At 28.0% G+C, this 18,882-nt stretch overlaps 1 protein-coding gene across 1 annotated transcript; it reads left to right on the plus strand.

The window, feature by feature from the left end:
* Positions 1-11,049: 11,049 nt before the first annotated feature.
* Uba1 (ubiquitin-like activating enzyme 1) lies at positions 11,050-17,271 on the plus strand. The gene has a single exon (XM_075364859.1). The coding sequence runs from the start codon at positions 11,221-11,223 to the stop codon at positions 14,359-14,361; it is 3,141 nt and encodes a 1,046-aa protein (XP_075220974.1). The 5' UTR covers positions 11,050-11,220; the 3' UTR covers positions 14,362-17,271.
* The last annotated feature ends 1,611 nt before the right edge of the window (positions 17,272-18,882 follow it).

The raw sequence follows: 18,882 nt of genomic DNA on the forward strand, positions 1-18,882 counted from the left end.
AAATGCTACATGAACAAAGCATAAAAAATTAATAAGTTTATAACAATAAAAAAACTACATTAAAAAAAATATGTATTTAATCTGACTTTTACAGTGTTTTGTAGATTTTGGATTTATTTTTTATTTTCACTTTTTTATTTATTTTAAATTACTGTCGTAGTTAAAAGACCTCTGTGCAGATCATCTCTGTTAATTTTTTCTTTATAAAATAAGATTTTTATATAAGTTCATATTGATTATTAAAAATATAAATTCATGAAATAAAATTCAGTATTAAAACTACAAAATAATCACAATTCAGAAAGCATTAATAAAAATTATTGTAACACATACTTATTGTAAATATTGAACAGGATGTTGAATTCAGGTTTTTTTTATAAATTCTTTAGATATTATTTAAAAATTCATTGAGTAATACTGTCTGTAAAATAAAATCTTTTAATTTTATTTTAAATATACTAATGGGAAGATTTTTTAAAATGATTTGGTAATTTGTTAAAAATGGCAATAGAAGCATGTATCTCTTTCTTGAAAGCTAAAGTATTGTGCTAAGTTGCATAAAAGCAGTTCTGATGGTTTGGCAGATGGGATATTGTTATTTTTTAAGATTAAATGCCTATTAAAGCGATGATTAGATTTTAAAGTTAACATTTTTATCTCTGTTTAAATTAGATTAATTCTTTAAACTTTCATATTAGATATAGGATGATAAAAATATATATATTCGTGTATTTATTTAATAGCAGGTATTTATTATAAATTAATATATTTTATTAATTATATTCTATAGTAACCAAATACTAAAAAATAATCCTAATTGTTGTTTAATTTTTAAAAATCATCTTATTTACTATTATTTATTTATGGAATAATTACACACTGAGTGTAGTAATTGTTAAAATTGTTTTTAGGCTCCTGTCACATAGACAGTAGGGTGTGTATCTATATTTATTTATCTGCAGGTCAACTGAATTTCTAAGAATGCTGGTCTTGAGTACATGCTCTTATTACTTAACACTTGCACGTCCTCCTGATCAGCAAACTGCAGTTCATTCCATAATAGTAGATTGCAAAACCTACAAACCTACATAACGCATCACACCATATGTAATTTGCTCTAGCATATATATGAAAAAATAAACTTATATCTTTAATATATGGCAATTACAATAACAATAGCATTTATGTGAATGAATTCCTAAATAGAAATACCATCAAATGTAGAACTTTGATTATAAATTTAGAAATAATCCTTATAAATTCTATTTATTTATTCTGTATTTACAAAATCCTTTTTTTTATACAATCTATTATTTACATAGTAATACAAAAACAAATGGAAATATTATTCTGTGATTGATAACAATATATAATTATGTTTGAACTAATTAATGTTTACAAACTCTACGCTGATGAATGTTATATATTATTTGCATGTATAATTTACACATTTGGAATAATGTAATGAATATGAGAGTTTCATTTTGTAGCATTTTATAAATATATAAAACCAGTCCAAGATTAAGACTGTACAAGACTACACTTCATTTACACTCATACATATCATCCTCATTCATTCTCTTAAGTATTATCTGAAAGGTAATTACGGGAGGCTAAACTGGAAAAAGAAAAGTAAGGATTGAAACTCAGGACTTTTTGAATCAAAGTAAAAGATGTAACAGTTTTGCAAGATTTTTTAAATGGTATGGTAATTTACTAAAAATAGAAGTGGAAGCATAATAAAGAACTTTCTCATAAGTTTGGGTTGAGTTACATGAAAACAGTTCTCTGGTTTGATAGAGGTGGATATTATGTTTTAAGGATAAGTGACAATTCTTTTTTGCAAAGATACTTTGAAGATTTATTGACTTTTGAAGGGGCCCAAAGAGAATATTGTATTTCTATTAAGAGTATTTTGTAATCCAAATATTTTATATTTCCAATATTCAGCGGAAATAGTTGTATGTTCAATATTATTAAATCTGATCTCTGATATTATACACGCAATTTGCTTATTGTGGGTTTGGTTAATGGTATTCTATATGACCATACCTTAAGAATTTATCATCCTTCATTAAGTGATTGAAATATATATTATATATTGATATATCCTAATATTCAGAAATAAACAAAAATAACTTTTCATTAAAATATTATATATATATATATATATATTTTTTCTTTTAATCTGATTTGACTTTTCCAGTATGGTATAAAACTTGTGGCCACTTAGAGAGATAAGACATATCTAACATGGATTAGTGTAGGACATGTTTCCAGCATCCCTGTTTTCTGCAACATATAGAATGAACAAATACCTTTATCAAAAATAAACATGTTTGTAAAATAACATATCAGCACATTTATGTTGTAATCAAGTTGCTGAATCACAACAGTGTGAATAATCATTGTATAACTATAAACATAACAAAGTAACATTTCTAAAAACAAAATATTTCCCAAATTAAATTTTATTGCTAAATATAAATGAGTAATAATTTTTTTGATCTCACCATCTCAAAAAGCAACCAATAAAAGCATGCTAAAAGAGTTGGCATTTTGATACCATAAAATCATTATAAAAATTATGTATAAAACAATAATATATGAAGTAATAAACATGTGATTTCACGATATCCAAAATAGAAACAAAGTTAAGGGATTTGTTGTGTTCCAATTCTGTAGTGAGGGATTACACTGATTGGGAGGGGGTTTAGGATTCGGTAACATTTGTTACAAAGGTTTGAACTTGTGGCACATAAGAAAAATCTTTAAGACTATATTTCGAATATTTATGTACATCATAAGTAAACCAGGTGCTTATTATAAATAATAAATGAAGTTTGTAATGTTTTTTGATAGTTTTTCTTTTTTCTTTTCCTCAGACTAGTAATTTACTTTGAAGATATGAAAAAATGAAAATTCCCTTCATTGTTTACACTTTATAATTAAAGAGTTTTATGAAGATTTTAAAATTACTCAATGACATTTTCTGTCAGTTTATTAAATTTTATAAAAATAATAGAAGATAAAGATAAAATAGAGATAATATAGAAATAAATAAGCAATATAATACAAAATATTTCAAATAACCTGAAGGTTAGGCCTAAAGAGTTGTTGCTCTTGACAAAAAGGATTACTTGTAGCAACTTTGATAACTGAAAAAAAAAAAAGATTAAATGATTTGATGTAGATCTGTCAACATAAATCATATTCAAAATTCTAATGACTGATGTGTCATTTTAATAACATTTACACAATATATGTGGGAAAACTCTTCTATACTGAATAATTACTCAGATGAAAATATCACAAAAATATATTTGTATATCGTCTAACATATGTGAGCATGTAGGTGTATGTTCAAGTGTATTAAAGTTAGTTGTGTAATTTATGCATAGTTATACTGCTAAAGAAATTAAACTCCTTATTTCTTGATACATAAATACATTCTATATCAAAATTGTATTTTAAATATTTCTAAGAATTCTTAAACACATTATCTGTGAACAAGTTTATCAACATATACATGTTATTATTTTGTATTACATAATAAGGATTATAATTTTTTATAAATTATTTAACAATTATTATACTTAAATCCATACAATATTTTACCCATACAATTAAACAATATTATTTGATTATACTGCACCTTTTTTCTAGAATTCATGGGTGGGAGGGGTGATTAAATCTATCATGATGTTAAGAAGGTATGGAATGTGATAATCTGTAACGAGACAAAAGGAAGGAAAACCTGGTAAAAAAATTGTAGTATTTATTAATCGCCCCTGAAATTTAAAATTGGGTGTTATTTGTTGATGAATTGAGGAAACTGTGACATTGTCTTAAATTACTTTTGTACAGGAGTATGGTGTCAGCAAAAAGATCACACAGGAAAAAGATAAACATATAAAGACATTAATTGCCACATATAAATTTCACACTTATCATAAAGAAAGATCAAATCTCAAAACACTTCAACAGTGTGATATTTAAAATATTCATTAAAATTCATAAATTTAAAAACAAAGATCAAACAATTTTTTTTAATACATAGTAAAGAGGTTTTCTTATTTTTTATTTTTTTGAGAAATGATATTAGCAACAATAATAAATGCCAGTTAATGCCAGGACAAAAGAAGCTGCATAAAAAGGTCCAAAAGGTTTTCTTGAAAAACATTTCCATTATAATTTAAAGTAAGTTATTTTTAATATTCAAATTTTTTCACACTGTCTTGTTGTTTAATAAAAATAATGAATTTCTTAATACATGGGAACATCAACAGTACACAATCTAGTTAAGAAGACACAACTTTTCAATAAAAATGACACAACTTTATAAAAATGTAATAACCACACTCAAAACAACAGTGCATACAACATTTGATAAAATGTAGATATAAAGATGAAAGCAAGATAAAAATAGCTTAAGAAAACATTCTGTTGTGCTTTATTCAGTTCGTAACACTATTTTAAAATAGAATCAAAATTTACATAACTGAAAAATGTCATTTTTGCCATGAATCAGACTGTAGAGTGGTTAAATTCATGTATTATGCTAGTAAAAGTAGATTTTGACTGAAGTCAAAATACTTATAAGACATTAACATCTTTAGAAAATATATATGTTTTAATTTAAAAATAACTAATTTGTAACAATAAACTGAACAAAAATAAACTTCATTATCATTAAACATTTTTCATTAACCTTAAAATCTGTTTGATTTATTATTAAAGATGATAAAATCTACATAATCTTCACCACTAATCTTTCAATCTTTTGTGCAGATTGTGATTGAATATGATAGTTTTAATCTCAGTTAACCAATAAAATGTAAAAACTGTAATAACAATAATAATAATTTTAAATATATATATATATATATATATATATATATATATATACTTGTACACATATAACTATGTTAAAAAAATATATATATATAAAATTATTTACTTTCAATCTGAACCAAATAAATATAACATTTTTTAAACACATATCATAATGTGTGCATTCATTTGCTCTTGCAAAAAACTGCTGACTGATGCTACTATTGTCATCCTGGTAACAGCTATTGATGATTTTAAAAAGTTTTTATTTGGCAGTCATGTATTTTGAATGTGGTAAAAAAATGGTTGTATTTTAATTGTTATTCATTCAGTATTTATTTATGTTACAATGTTTGAACAGCAGTTATTTTAAAAGTTGATGATTTTAAATAATTTAAATTGCTGATCATTATGTACATAGCAGAAAAAAGTCTTTTACATAATTTACTCAGAGTAATTTTTTAAACTAATAACAATGGCTTTTAAATTATCATTAGCAAGCAGGGAAACTGCTTTCAATGTTTTTTAACATCCTTGTTCAGTGTGAACTGATTTATTAAATTTGGCTATTTGTACTTTATCTTACTTCACATTCTTTAATTTTGTAAGATAATCAGTAGAAGGGCGACTATCTGGGTATTCCTAGTTTTTAGCTTAAAAAAAATTCAGGTATGCAAATCCACGTGTTTCATTTGCTTTGTAACTAATAGTCAGTTGCAAGGAATGCAGTTTATTATCTTACCCAGCACCTAAAATAGTACTTATGTTGATTATTAATCAACTTAGTAGTGTTTTATTTTCTTTGACATTATCAGTCATTTAACAAATCCACTTGAACTTCATCAGTCTATTATTAAATTATGTCCAAGTATAGCCAAATGCAATGAACAGGTAATTATTGAAGATTATTATCATTATGTTAATCTGTAAACATCATCATTTTCTTACTCATATCAGGTGATTTACAAATTACTACTTTTCTTGTCTCTTTAAATACAATTGTTTTGAATCCTTTAAAACTTATTTAAAGTCAATTTTTTTATTAATATCTTTAATGTACGTTTAACAAAAATGACATTTAAAAGTTTTTTAAATGTACAGAGTGGCGTACAAAATGATCCAACATTTGGTTTTGTTAAAAAATATTTATTTGAATCGCAATATAGAAAAGTAATATACAAAGAGTTTACTATATACCTGGAAATTATATTCTGTTTATAACATATTCAATATGACCACTATCACGTCTAGCAATTTCTTCAACACGAACTCCCATGTTGTTAATAACTCGATGACACATATCCTTGATTATCTTGTTGCACACCTCAACGATCAGCTCTGGCAGTTCCATCACTGTATGAGGATGTTTAGGGAAAATATTTTCCTTTAGAAATCACCAAAGAAAATAATCACACAAATTCAAACCAGTACTGTTCAGGGGCCAGTTCTGTCCATACACAAAACGATTAGGAAATCAGTTTGAAATGACATTTGCGTTAAAAGTTTCATGCAGAAAGTCTAAAGCAACATTAGCTTGTGCTGTATGGCTCCATCCTGCATGAACCACTTGCTTTCTAATCAAAACCTTTTTGCAAGAAGCTGAGGAACAAAATTATTATGCAGCATGTTTAGATAACATTTTTGTTCACTGTTTAAAAAGAATGGCCTATTACCCCATAACTTCAGATAGTGGCCTATATTGTAATCCTTGGAGTGTGATGCACCTTTTTATGAAGCACCTGTGGATTTTCTGAAGCTCAAAAATACACATTTTGTTTATTAACACACTCGTCTAGTTGAAAATGTTTCTCATCTGAAAACCAAACATTGTTCAACAATATGTCTTGGTACACAGCCCATTCAGCAAATTCCATTCTTTGATGTTTGTTGTCAACCATTAATTTAGTCAACACTGTTATTTTTTTACAGATACAAATGCAAATTAGTTTTTAAAATTTGCTGTACATATCGCCTAGAAATCCCAAGTCGTGCTGCTGCTTTTCTGGTTGATTTGCCAGGGCTCTTCAGCAATACTGCTCTGACAGCTTTGACATTCTGTGGAGAACGAACATCGGCATCCTGTTTGCGCTTACTCTCAAATATTGAATGATCACTATTCAATTTTTCATAAACTCTACATATTGTTTTAAATGAAGGCAATCACAAAGTTATTTTTTTCTGTTTAGCCTCTCTTTAGTAAGTACCTCTTTAGTAAGTAGTGTGATACTTCACACTGGTCACACAGCTATGGAAATATTAATTACTGATCACAGCTACAGAAAAATACGTTCAAAGCAGATCAAGTCACTAACCCATAAATAATATGAGTGAAGGGTAGAGGTATACCATCCTGACCTCATAAGCAAAGAAACCCACCATGTAACAATTGCAGTCGCCACACTACCCTGTCTGTACCTAGCCCTTATGGGCTTTACCTTTACTGGAGGTCATCTTCAAAACCTTGGCAAAAGACATATCTCAGCCTTGTTCTTGCCACAGTCAGGATGCCACCGATGGGAAAGTCAAAGTGACATTATCATTGGTGTACTCTTCTTTTCTGTTTAGCCTCCAGAACCACTATGATACCTTACACCAGCAAGCCTTTACTAGAATTTGAACCTTAGATCTCTCGACTTCAAAATCAGCTGATTTGCGATGACAAGTTCACCACTAGACCAACCCAGCGGGTTAGATAATCTAGACCATGAAGAGAATTAAGGAAAGACATTTTATTCCTTTATATCTGATAATTCAGCAGTTGCTAATTAGGAGAAGTTAATAAATATGAGCTACCTGGGATAAAAGTAAAAAAAAAAAATTTATTTTGTTTAATTTTTTTTATGAAAACCTATTTAATTTGTGCTTTTAAGATAATTACTGCATTCGTACGAGTTTATCTAACCATGCATAAGACTTTCATGTAATTAAGATGCATACACACTACACACTAACTAGTTTCAGTGATGTGACCCACCGGGTTGGTCTAGTGGTGAACGCGTCTTCCCAAATCAGCTGATTTGGAAGTCGAGAGTTCCAGCGTTCAAGTCCTAGTAAAGCCAGTTATTTTTACTCGGATTTGAATACTAGATCGTGGATACCGGTGTTCTTTGGTGGTTGGGTTTCAATTAACCACACATCTCAGGAATGGTCGAACTGAGAATGTACAAGACTACACTTCATTTGCACTCATACATATCATCCTCATTCATCCTCTGAAGTATTATCTGAACGGTAGTTACCGGAGGCTAAACAGGAAAAGAAAGTTTCAGTGATGTAGTTTGTGAAAGTGAATTCAGTGGTTGTTTAAACCTCAAGTCACAAATGCACAAACATAATAAATTGAAAATCTTAACCAAACAGCTAAAGAAGAAAAGATAGAAACATTTCAATAACTTAAAATATATACAAAAGGCTAATAATAGCATTATAAATGAGCAAACACAATTTAAAATATATACACTTTTTGAACATCATGTTTTAGAACCTAATACAGACACCAGTGCCATATTTGATAACTCACAGTTCCTAGTGGTAGTTACTGAAAAAGAAGCATAATTTAGAGCAAACGCTATCTCAGATTCAGATAAAGTTTGAATAACTTTCACCTAAAATTAAAATGTTCTGCAGCTAATGTAAAACTTAAAATTGGGAGAGGTATAAATAAAATTATTAAAAATAATATTCAAGATAAAGTTACCTTTTATAGCAACTTTCAGAATTTAAATCAGATTAAAATACTTACTAAGCCATGATAATAGAACTGGGTATTACTAACACTTTAATACTGTTATGTTAAAAAAAAATAAACCAACTGAATTTCAATTGACTATCTTTAAATCAATTACATAAGAGGTATATTTGAATGAAAGATGTCACGATGTAGCAGCAACAAACAGATGGCCAGCAATGTGAAGGCTACGTAACTGCAATATTAACATGTAAATGCTGAAAAGTTAATAAAGATTTCCCTTAAGTTACAAAAGATAAATAATCCTTGATGCAGTTTCTGTCTGGATGGGTAACTGTGTGTTGTTGGCATGTGGTGGTTAATTATAATGACAGTCTATGCCTCAATTATACAAAATACAAAAAAAGGCTTATTTTGATTGTTCCAGAAATGCCTTATTTCATCAAAGTTAACCTTTGTTACATTGGTTAGCTTTGTTACATTATCCTACACAGCAAAAAGTAATACCACATTAAAAATTATGTAAATTTAATTTTTCCTGAGGCAGGTAATTGTTTCCAGTGATGTGTTGCCTTAGAACTATAAATTAGTTTTCTTTTTCACCATAATACAGGTTTTTCTAACCTTCACTAAAATAGAAAAGTTAATGTATGCATTACGTAATGCATATACTAAAACTCTAGAAGTTCATTAGTCTGTTGAGTTTATAAAAGTGGATAAATCAACTCTTGAATGGCTTTAACTTTATGTTACAAGTTACTTTAACCTCTGTAGGTTAAACATGAACTTAAACATGAACACACAAATTGTTCACTTTTAAAACTCTGACTTCATTTCTTTTCACCAAAACACCTGTGTATTATTTGGATTACTATAATGTCCTCATTATTATGTTATTTTTTGTTTACATTTTTTACCTATAATTTATTTACTTTATGAACATTTCTGTGTATCCCTTTACTAATTCTTGGCTTTCTGGAATTTATATGTTTATACACATTTTATTAATTTATGTTTATTGTAATTTACCTAAAGTATGTCTCCTTTATTTTCCTTAAACATTTCTGTTATTTAAAAAATTTTTCTTTTACTTTAAATTAACATAACATTGAAAGCCATAATAGGATTATTATCAATACCTATTGTTTGCAATTTCAAAAACCTAAATATAGAGGTATTTAAAAGTATACAAGTAAAAAGTAAAATACAATTTATATAAGTTTTTTGATAATCATCAGCCAATCAACTGAACTATTTATGACATATGGTAGAGTTTTTATGACAGTCATAAAATTATATAATAGTGTGAAAAAATGTTGTTTTAATTTTTTATAAATTTATCTTAATAGTTTGGTTGATAACTGTGAAAGTGCATTAATAAGATGCACTTTCTATTTTGATACAGTGTTTGTATTTTAGTAGTTTCCAAAAAAATGTTTAAAATAAAGTTAAATTAAATCCAATTACATGTTTTTTCTTAGGCAGAATAAGTAAACCTGTTTATCCCCACTTTACTAATTAATTAATTTGACTCAGTTGGTCAGATCCTTCTTTTTCTATTTGTGTACTCATTTGTAAAAATATTACTACTTAATATTGAAAAAAATAACAATAATCAGAAATATTTGTCAAAAAAGGTTATCCCCTGCCTTATGTATGTCACCCTCATAACATCTCTTCTTTCTCTTTAGCCTTCCATTCAAATTTATGATTGTATAGCAATGCATAAAATCTGTTTCTATTTATGGATATCCTTTTATTTCTAGAATTATCATTTAGATTATTTTATATGCTTAACCATTTATAATTATTTTAATTTATTGGCTGTGTATAAAAATAAAATTACATTACTATTTTTTTTCTTTTCAGAAAATATTATTTCCTTTTAGAAAATTTTCATAAATAATATATTATAGATTATATACCATATGGTAAAAAAAAATGTCATAAGTTACTAAATATTTAATTAGAATGTTTGTAATTTTCCTCATTGAGGTACCTATGTTGTTGTCCATTTAATTTTGAAACTACCGCTTATTTGAAGTGGAAGGATCGATACATTGCCTTTATTATAATATTTTTTCTAATATTTAAGAAAATAGTGAAATCCAGTATGTATTTGGTTGAACACAGTAAATTTCAAACAGAGTAATAAAAACACACAAAATAAATAATGAATTGTTAATCATTTTTTTTAACCTACATATTTATTTAACATCAGCACATTAAAATTAACATTAAAATAAAAATGTCAAAGGTGAGATTTTGATAAATTATACTGTATTTTTAGCGTGTTTTCAGAACAAATTAGTACAAAATTAAACATTCTAACGAACATTTCTGCCAAAATATGTTGAAAATAAGATACATAATTTCAAATTATTTGTTATGCAATCTACTGTTAAATTTATTTACTTAAAAAAGGCGAAAATATATGTAATAAAATCCTTTCTTCATAAATAAGGAATATACATTAAAAATCTGTAAATAGTTTTTATGATCAACTGTCACTGTAATTCTAGTGGCATTGTAGTGCTTATGCCTTCTCATTCCGCAACTGTTCCTGTTAATTCTGGTGTGTAGGCTGCGGCCCATTGTCTAAATCTTATTTTTATATTTAGTTTGCTTAGATTATAATCAGTATCAGGTGCACGTAAGGTCGGGTGGAAAATAGGCTGATCCTACGGCCTTTGTGTCCGATGTCTAGTGCTGAAGTGGTGAACAATTCTGTGGATCCCCCAGCCAAGAAGCGGAGAGTTGCTTCAGGAGAGTCTACTGCAGCGAATTCCGTTTCACAGGCCGTTTCAGTCATGGCGAAAAATGGATCAAATCACTCTGAGGAAATTGATGAAGGATTGTATTCCAGACAGCTCTATGTGTTGGGTCATGATGCAATGCGACGTATGGCTACGTCTGATGTTCTGATTTCTGGCCTAGGTGGATTAGGAGTAGAAATAGCGAAAAATGTTATATTGGGCGGTGTGAAGTCCGTGACAATACATGATGAAACTGTATGTACTGAATTCGATTTATCATCACAGTTCTATCTTTCTGAAGCAGATATCGGTAAAAATCGTGCGGAAGCATGTAGCCAACAGTTATCAGAATTAAACACGTATGTACCAACAAACGTTCACACTGGTGCATTGACTGATGACTTCATTAAAAACTTCAGAGTAGTTGTGCTAACAAATAGTTCTTTGGATGAACAACTTCGAATATCTGAAGTTACTCACGATAATGACATTGCTTTAATTATTGCTGATACGAGAGGTGTATTTGCCCAGGTATTTTGTGATTTTGGAAGTGAGTTTACTGTTGTTGATGTGAATGGTGAAAATCCAGTTTCAGCGATGATAGCAAGTGTTTCTAAGGATGTAGATAGTGTGGTTACTTGTTTGGATGATACTCGCCATGGTTTGGAAGACGGTGACTACGTAACATTCTCTGAAGTACAAGGTATGGTTGAATTAAATAATTGTGAACCTAAAAAAATTAAAGTGCTAGGTACTTACACATTTAGTATAGGGGATACTTCCTCTTTTTCTGATTATTCACATGGTGGCATTGTTACTCAGGTAAAAATGCCAAAGAAACTGCATTTCAAGCCTCTAAAGGAATCTATTAAAAATCCTGAGTTTCTTATCTCTGATTTTGCTAAATTTGATTATCCTGCTCAGTTACATATTGCCTTTAATACACTGCATAAGTTTTTTTGTACTTATGGAAGACTTCCCAAGTCTTGGAACAGTGAGGATGCAGCTTCATTTATCAATTTGGCTAAAACTGTTCTGCCAGTAGGTGGTGATGAGTTAAACACTAAACTTTTGGAAACATTTTCAAAAGTTTGTTCTGGCAACTTGTGCCCAATTAATACTACTATTGGTGGTGTTGTTGCACAGGAAGTTATGAAAGCATGCAGTGGTAAATTCCATCCTATTTATCAGTGGTTATATTTTGATGCCATTGAATGTTTACCCGATATTGTAAGTGAAGAAGACACTCAACCCGTTGGTATTCGTACTGATGGTCAAACTGCTGTTTTTGGAGCAAATTTCCAAAACAAATTGGGAGCCTTGAAATATTTTGTGGTAGGTGCAGGTGCAATAGGTTGTGAGTTGCTGAAAAATTTTGCAATGATGGGGATAGGAGCTAATGGAGGTTCAATAACTGTGACAGATATGGATTTGATTGAAAAATCTAATCTCAATAGACAGTTTTTATTTCGCCCACAGGATGTACAGAAGCCAAAATCACTAACTGCTGCTTTAGCTATTAAAAAGATGAACCCTAATGTTAATGTTATTGCACATGAAAATCGAGTTGGCCCTGAAACTGAGAAGGTGTATGATGATCACTTCTTTGAAAATCTAGATGGTGTTGCTAATGCACTAGATAATGTTGATGCTCGTATATATATGGATCGCCGTTGTGTTTATTATAGAAAGCCTTTACTTGAATCTGGAACTTTAGGAACAAAAGGAAATACACAAGTAGTAGTTCCTTTCCTTACTGAATCTTACAGTTCTTCTCAAGATCCCCCTGAAAAAAGTATACCGATTTGTACCCTTAAGAATTTTCCTAATGCAATTGAACATACATTACAATGGGCACGTGATAATTTTGAAGGATTATTCCGACAGGCTGCTGAAAATGCAGCTCAGTATTTGAATGATCCTAATTTTATTGAACGTACATTACGTCTACCTGGTGTACAGCCAGTGGAGGTGCTAGAATCTGTTAAAGCTGCTCTTGTTGATGAGCGTCCACACTCATTTGATGACTGTATTAAATGGGCCAGAAACCATTGGCAAGAACAGTATTCAAATCAAATACGGCAACTTTTATTTAATTTTCCTCCAGATCAATTAACCTCAAGCGGCCAGCCATTCTGGTCAGGACCTAAACGGTGCCCACAACCACTTACTTTTGATGTAAAAGATGATCTCCATTTGGATTATATATTTGCAGCTGCTAATTTGAAAGCTGAAATGTATGGACTACCACAGAATAGAAATCGTGAGGAAGTAGCAAAGTTAGTTGAAAAAGTTGAAGTTCCAGAATTTGTTCCTAAATCTGGAGTTAAAATTGCTGTAACTGATTCTCAAGTGCAAATGGCTAATGGTAGTGGAAGTGTTGACCATGATAAAATCGGTCAACTTCATAATGAATTACCATCTAAGGAAGAATTAGGGAATCTCAAAATCACACCATTAGAATTTGAGAAAGATGATGACACTAATTTACATATGGATTTCATTGTGGCAGCCTCAAATCTGCGTGCTGCTAATTACAAAATACCTCCTGCTGATCGTCACAAAAGCAAGCTTATTGCAGGGAAAATTATACCTGCTATTGCTACTACAACTTCAGTTGTGGGAGGTTTGGTTTGCATTGAGCTTATTAAACTTGTTCAGGAATGTAAACTGGAACGTTATAAAAATGGATTTGTTAACCTAGCATTACCTTTCTTTGGTTTCTCAGAGCCTATACCTGCACCAAAGTTGAAATACTATGAAAACGAATGGACACTTTGGGATCGCTTTGAAGTTAATGGGGAAATGACTCTCCAAGAGTTTATAAATTATTTTAAAGATCGGCATCAGTTGGAAATTACAATGCTTTCCCAAGGTGTTTGCATGCTTTATTCATTTTTTATGGCCCCTAGTAAACTTCAAGATCGCTTTAATCTATCAATGTCTGAGGTGGTTCGTAAAGTTTCAAAGAAAAAGTTGGAACCTCATGTGAAAGCACTTGTTTTTGAACTTTGTTGTAATGATACTTCTGGTAATGATGTTGAAGTACCATATGTGCGTTACACTCTTCCATTTCTCCGCTAAAGTAATTGAAAATTACATCTTCATTTGTTAAATTAAAAAGAAAAATAATTGGTGATGAGAATGCACCGACAATGAATTAACAGATATTTGAGTGAATTATTATTTCATTATTACAATTTTACTTACATTTTTCATATTTTCTACAGTATGAGGATTTTTATGTGAATACTATTCTTTCATTAATTACTCTGTGTTCTTTATTTTTGATTAACTATAAAATTTTGTTTATTGAAATTTTTGTGTGCTCTATAATTGATTATTATTCAATGCTGTAATAATTGATTCCTGATAATAATTATTAATAAAATGTAGGTTATGAAAATGAAATATTTATATCTTTTTTGTGTGAAAATAATTTATAATTGTGTGATTGCTACTAACAGTATTGTTAAACAGTAATGATACAATTAATTCGTGTAAAAATGAAATAATTATTAAAATATTTGTTTTATTTAGTAGATTTGATATTTAAGTTAATGGGAAATACTTTAAAGTAAATAAATGAATTCAAAATTGTTAAGAACAATTTTATTACATATTTTAGTACAATTTATTAAAATGTTACTATTGCATTGGTCTCAAAAATAGAAGCTACTGCAAACCAGCATTATTGTTGAGTGCTCAATTTCACTGAACATCTGAACATAACTTAAGACTAATGCTTTTGTTATGTACATTAAAGACGTCCTTTGATTTGACACTCGATCCAGGAAAAATAATTGCTTGGTGTTGCAATAACTTGGTGTTGCAATAACTTGGTGTTACAGAACAGAGCTTTGAGTTTCTACTTGCTTGATAAATAAGACACCATAAAATTTCTATCCTAGCTTCTACTCTTTTGAACAGTATAATAGTACCACTTACTTTGGCTTGTGCCTAATTTTATTGAGAAAAAAAATTGATAAATATTTTTTAATTCTAATATTTAAAGTTATTTTTATATATTTGTGGCCATTGTATGCTGCAGTGTATTTTAGTAGAAAAGAATTTTCATCAGTAGTTTTGACTTAAAAGTTGTACCAAAGCATTCAAAGTTAATTAATTTTAAATAACTTTTAATCATAAATTTCAGTAAATTTTTAAGAATTTAATATTTGCATTACTTAAATTACACGAAACACAGTAAGAAAATACTGAAAAATATAAATTACGCTTCAGTTGCATTTATAGACAAATTTTAAGCCTTATTTTTATTTTTAAAGTTGTATTAAATTACATATTAATATTTATTTTTTGTGTTAGGTTATTCAAATTTAGTATTATATTAAAAAATGAATATTGTGATGTTTATTTTTTAAAATTGTTTTGTCGTAATATAATTAAAAAAGATAATACATGAAAGTTAATCTGATTCTTAATTCTGTAATAACTTTAATAAAATGCCCTATTAATTTTTCGTAGTAATTACATAACTGATTTTAAAGTATCATTCATGACAGTTTGTGAATTAGTTTGACAATTTGTGAACCTCCTAAAACCAAATTTTTTTGTTGCATAATTTTTATGGTAAAATCTTAAACACAAATCTTTATGTTAACTAGCAAGAAGTAAAGGTAATTGGAGTTAATAGGAAACTGCTGTTGATGTAATATTGAGTTAAGTTATAAATATAATACATTTTTCCGTTGTATATTGAAGTATGCTCCATTTAAGGACATGGAAATTTCATTTATTGTAAACAGATTTTTTTTTAATTCCCAGTTTATAAAACTACATCAGCATTTGACGCATTTTGGATGTTGACCCAATTATGTCAAAACTAACGGTTGGAAGAATTGCTTGTAATTATTTTTTTAATATAAACATTTTTCTACCATCCTTTTAAATAAGTGTCCCAAAACATTTACAATCTTAAATCAAATCATAAATAATTCATTTTGTTCACTATATTTGCAATTTAATCTAGTTTCCTGTATAATTTGATTTTATTGCACTGCTAGCTAATTATTTTTTAATCATATTTATATTAATTTAAATTTAATTATATTTACATAAATATATACACTTTATATCCATTGTATTTATTATTGCATAGAAATATTTGGATTACTGCTTTAGTGTTTTTCGTTGAAGTGTTAAAATAATTTTTTTTAATAATTGTTTGCCCTTATAAATGTAGAGTAATAATAGGCCTATATTATTGTACTGTTTAAGTTTCTCTTTTTTTTTTGTTTAGATTTTTTAAGATTTTCAGAAGGTTTAAAAATTTTGTTATATATTTTAGTACATAAACTGAAATTACACTTCCTTAGTTGTGCTATAGTACATAATTATACTCTGTGTAATTTGTTGCAGCATTAAAATATTTTAAATGATAATAATTTGTTATTTAAATCTCTTTAGATAATGTAAGGTTTATTAAAAGTGAAATGAAATAATATATTTTGTTATAAATTCATAATTTGGGCTTCAAATGTAGTATCTGTTTAATTTTTATGGTGTAATCAGTACATTTTCTCTTTAAAAATGAAAACCATAAAAACTGATTTTTTTATTGTAAAATATTAGTATTATCTAATTATTTTTGAAGAACTTTTTTGTGATTATTATAATTTTATACTTATATAAGCTTTTTTCCAAGTATATATTATATTTGATTTATTATTAGCATGAAATATATATTTTGTTCAAATTTTATTCTAATTTGTTATTAAATTTTTGAATAAGCTATATAATTTTTTTGTTTCTTTTTATTCTATTATTAATAATTGTTTGGTCATATAAGTTACTTAAATAAAAAAAAAAGCTAAAATTTAAAGTTTAAGATGAAAAATGTAATTGCAATAAAAAATTTTGTACTAGATTCTGTTATAATTATTATTATATTATAAATAAAAGTGATAATTATTATGATATATTGTAGAAATACGAACTAATAAATATTTGTATTTCATATATGTTTAAAAAAAATGAGTAAGTTTTTATTTCAATTTCCTGATACAAAAACTTGGACCATAATTCTTCACTCCTACACAATTGCAACTAAGTTTTATAACTAATGTTACAATCATCTTGGTTGGCATCAGGTATAATGATTTTAAATCATTGATTTGCAAAATGGAGTTATATCGCCCAAATGAGATATAAAAGAAGTTTTTTCAGTACAGCCAGAGTCAAGACAGGTGAGTGAACAATCATTAAATTATTTTACAGAACATCAAAAGAAACCTTTTTATAGAAGTTATATTAAGAATTAAAATTTTATTGGAAAAAAATGAATTGAGAATTAACATTCAGGAAAAAATATATTTCTTGTATTTTGTTTTTCTTTACAAATTATTGCTATAATCGTACACATATGTATATGTGTACTCATGTATACTAATCTACATATACATACACATGTAGCATCAATAAATGCTACAACTTTAAGAGGGTGATTTGGATTATTACAGTACTCAAAAACATATGTTTGAAAATGCTTATTTCCCATCTGTCATGTTTTTCAGCTAAATCTATGATTAATCTTAAAATTTTCTATGAAATAAATTTTTTTTTCGAAATTACAAAAAAAGACTTATATTTTCATATCATTAATATCTTTGTTGCATGAAAGACATTGTTATTCAGTTTTGAATGACAGTAAAGGACCTATATCTTGCTTATTTAAATTTATTTAAGAAAAAATGTGTGTGCTCTCTTAAATTTTGTTTATGGGAAGAGATAAACTTGAGTTAAATGATTCAGCAATTTAACCTTTTTAAGCCAAATTTACAGTAACCTTTCCTGAAAAGGTTGTGATTTTATATGAATTTATAGAAATTAGTGTTGTTTTCTGTTGTAGATGTATTTTTTTATTTTCTTTGCTTTATGTAGTGTGCTTTTATAAGTACGGATGTGTAGCATTTAGCATTAATCTGTGCCTGGTGTTTTACATATATATTTTTTTTTTTTAAATTTCAATTTGTCTTATAAAATATTAGTGGATAACCTATAAACTACCATGTTGTTTACTTACATCTAATCCATCCATTATGTTGCTTGATTTATGTTTTGAGTATATTTGTTACATAACATTTTGTATTGTAAGCTTAACTATTGAGTTTTTTGTTTATGAGATTCATGGCATTTCTTCAAAGTTTTATTAAAAGTTTTCTCAATCTTAAAAAGTTTGATATTCTATTACATGTAACAAGATACCAAACTGTTTCTGTATTTCTCATCTAATAATAAACTCTCTCTGGTTGTTTGCGTTGTAGTTGTCAGCTGACAAATGGGTATATTAGCAGCCATTTTATAAGAAAGTTGCATGTGCTGCGTGGGGTGGTTAGATGTTTAGTGGTAAGTGGGTTGTAGTGAGTTTTTCATATATTTTAAGTGTGTTTGTTACTTACATTGGATATAGTGAGGTTAAGGAATTTAAAAGAAAATTACAAGTATCTTATAGGAAATTGTTTTAATGATTTCTAGCATAGTTCAGAAGAAATAACATTTTTACTACGAAGAGCATTTAGCTTAAAGAGAATGAAATATAAAACATTTTCTCCACCTTCTGGAAAAAACTGATACACATTAAATCTC

This window comes from Lycorma delicatula, chromosome 4 (assembly GCF_047948215.1).
Source record: "Lycorma delicatula isolate Av1 chromosome 4, ASM4794821v1, whole genome shotgun sequence".
NCBI lineage: Eukaryota > Metazoa > Arthropoda > Insecta > Hemiptera > Fulgoridae > Lycorma > Lycorma delicatula.

Coding starts and splice junctions, on each gene's coding strand:
- Uba1 (XM_075364859.1), top strand. CDS start 11,221: ATGTCTAGTGCTGAAGTGGTGAACAATTCTGTGGATCCCCCAGCCAAG.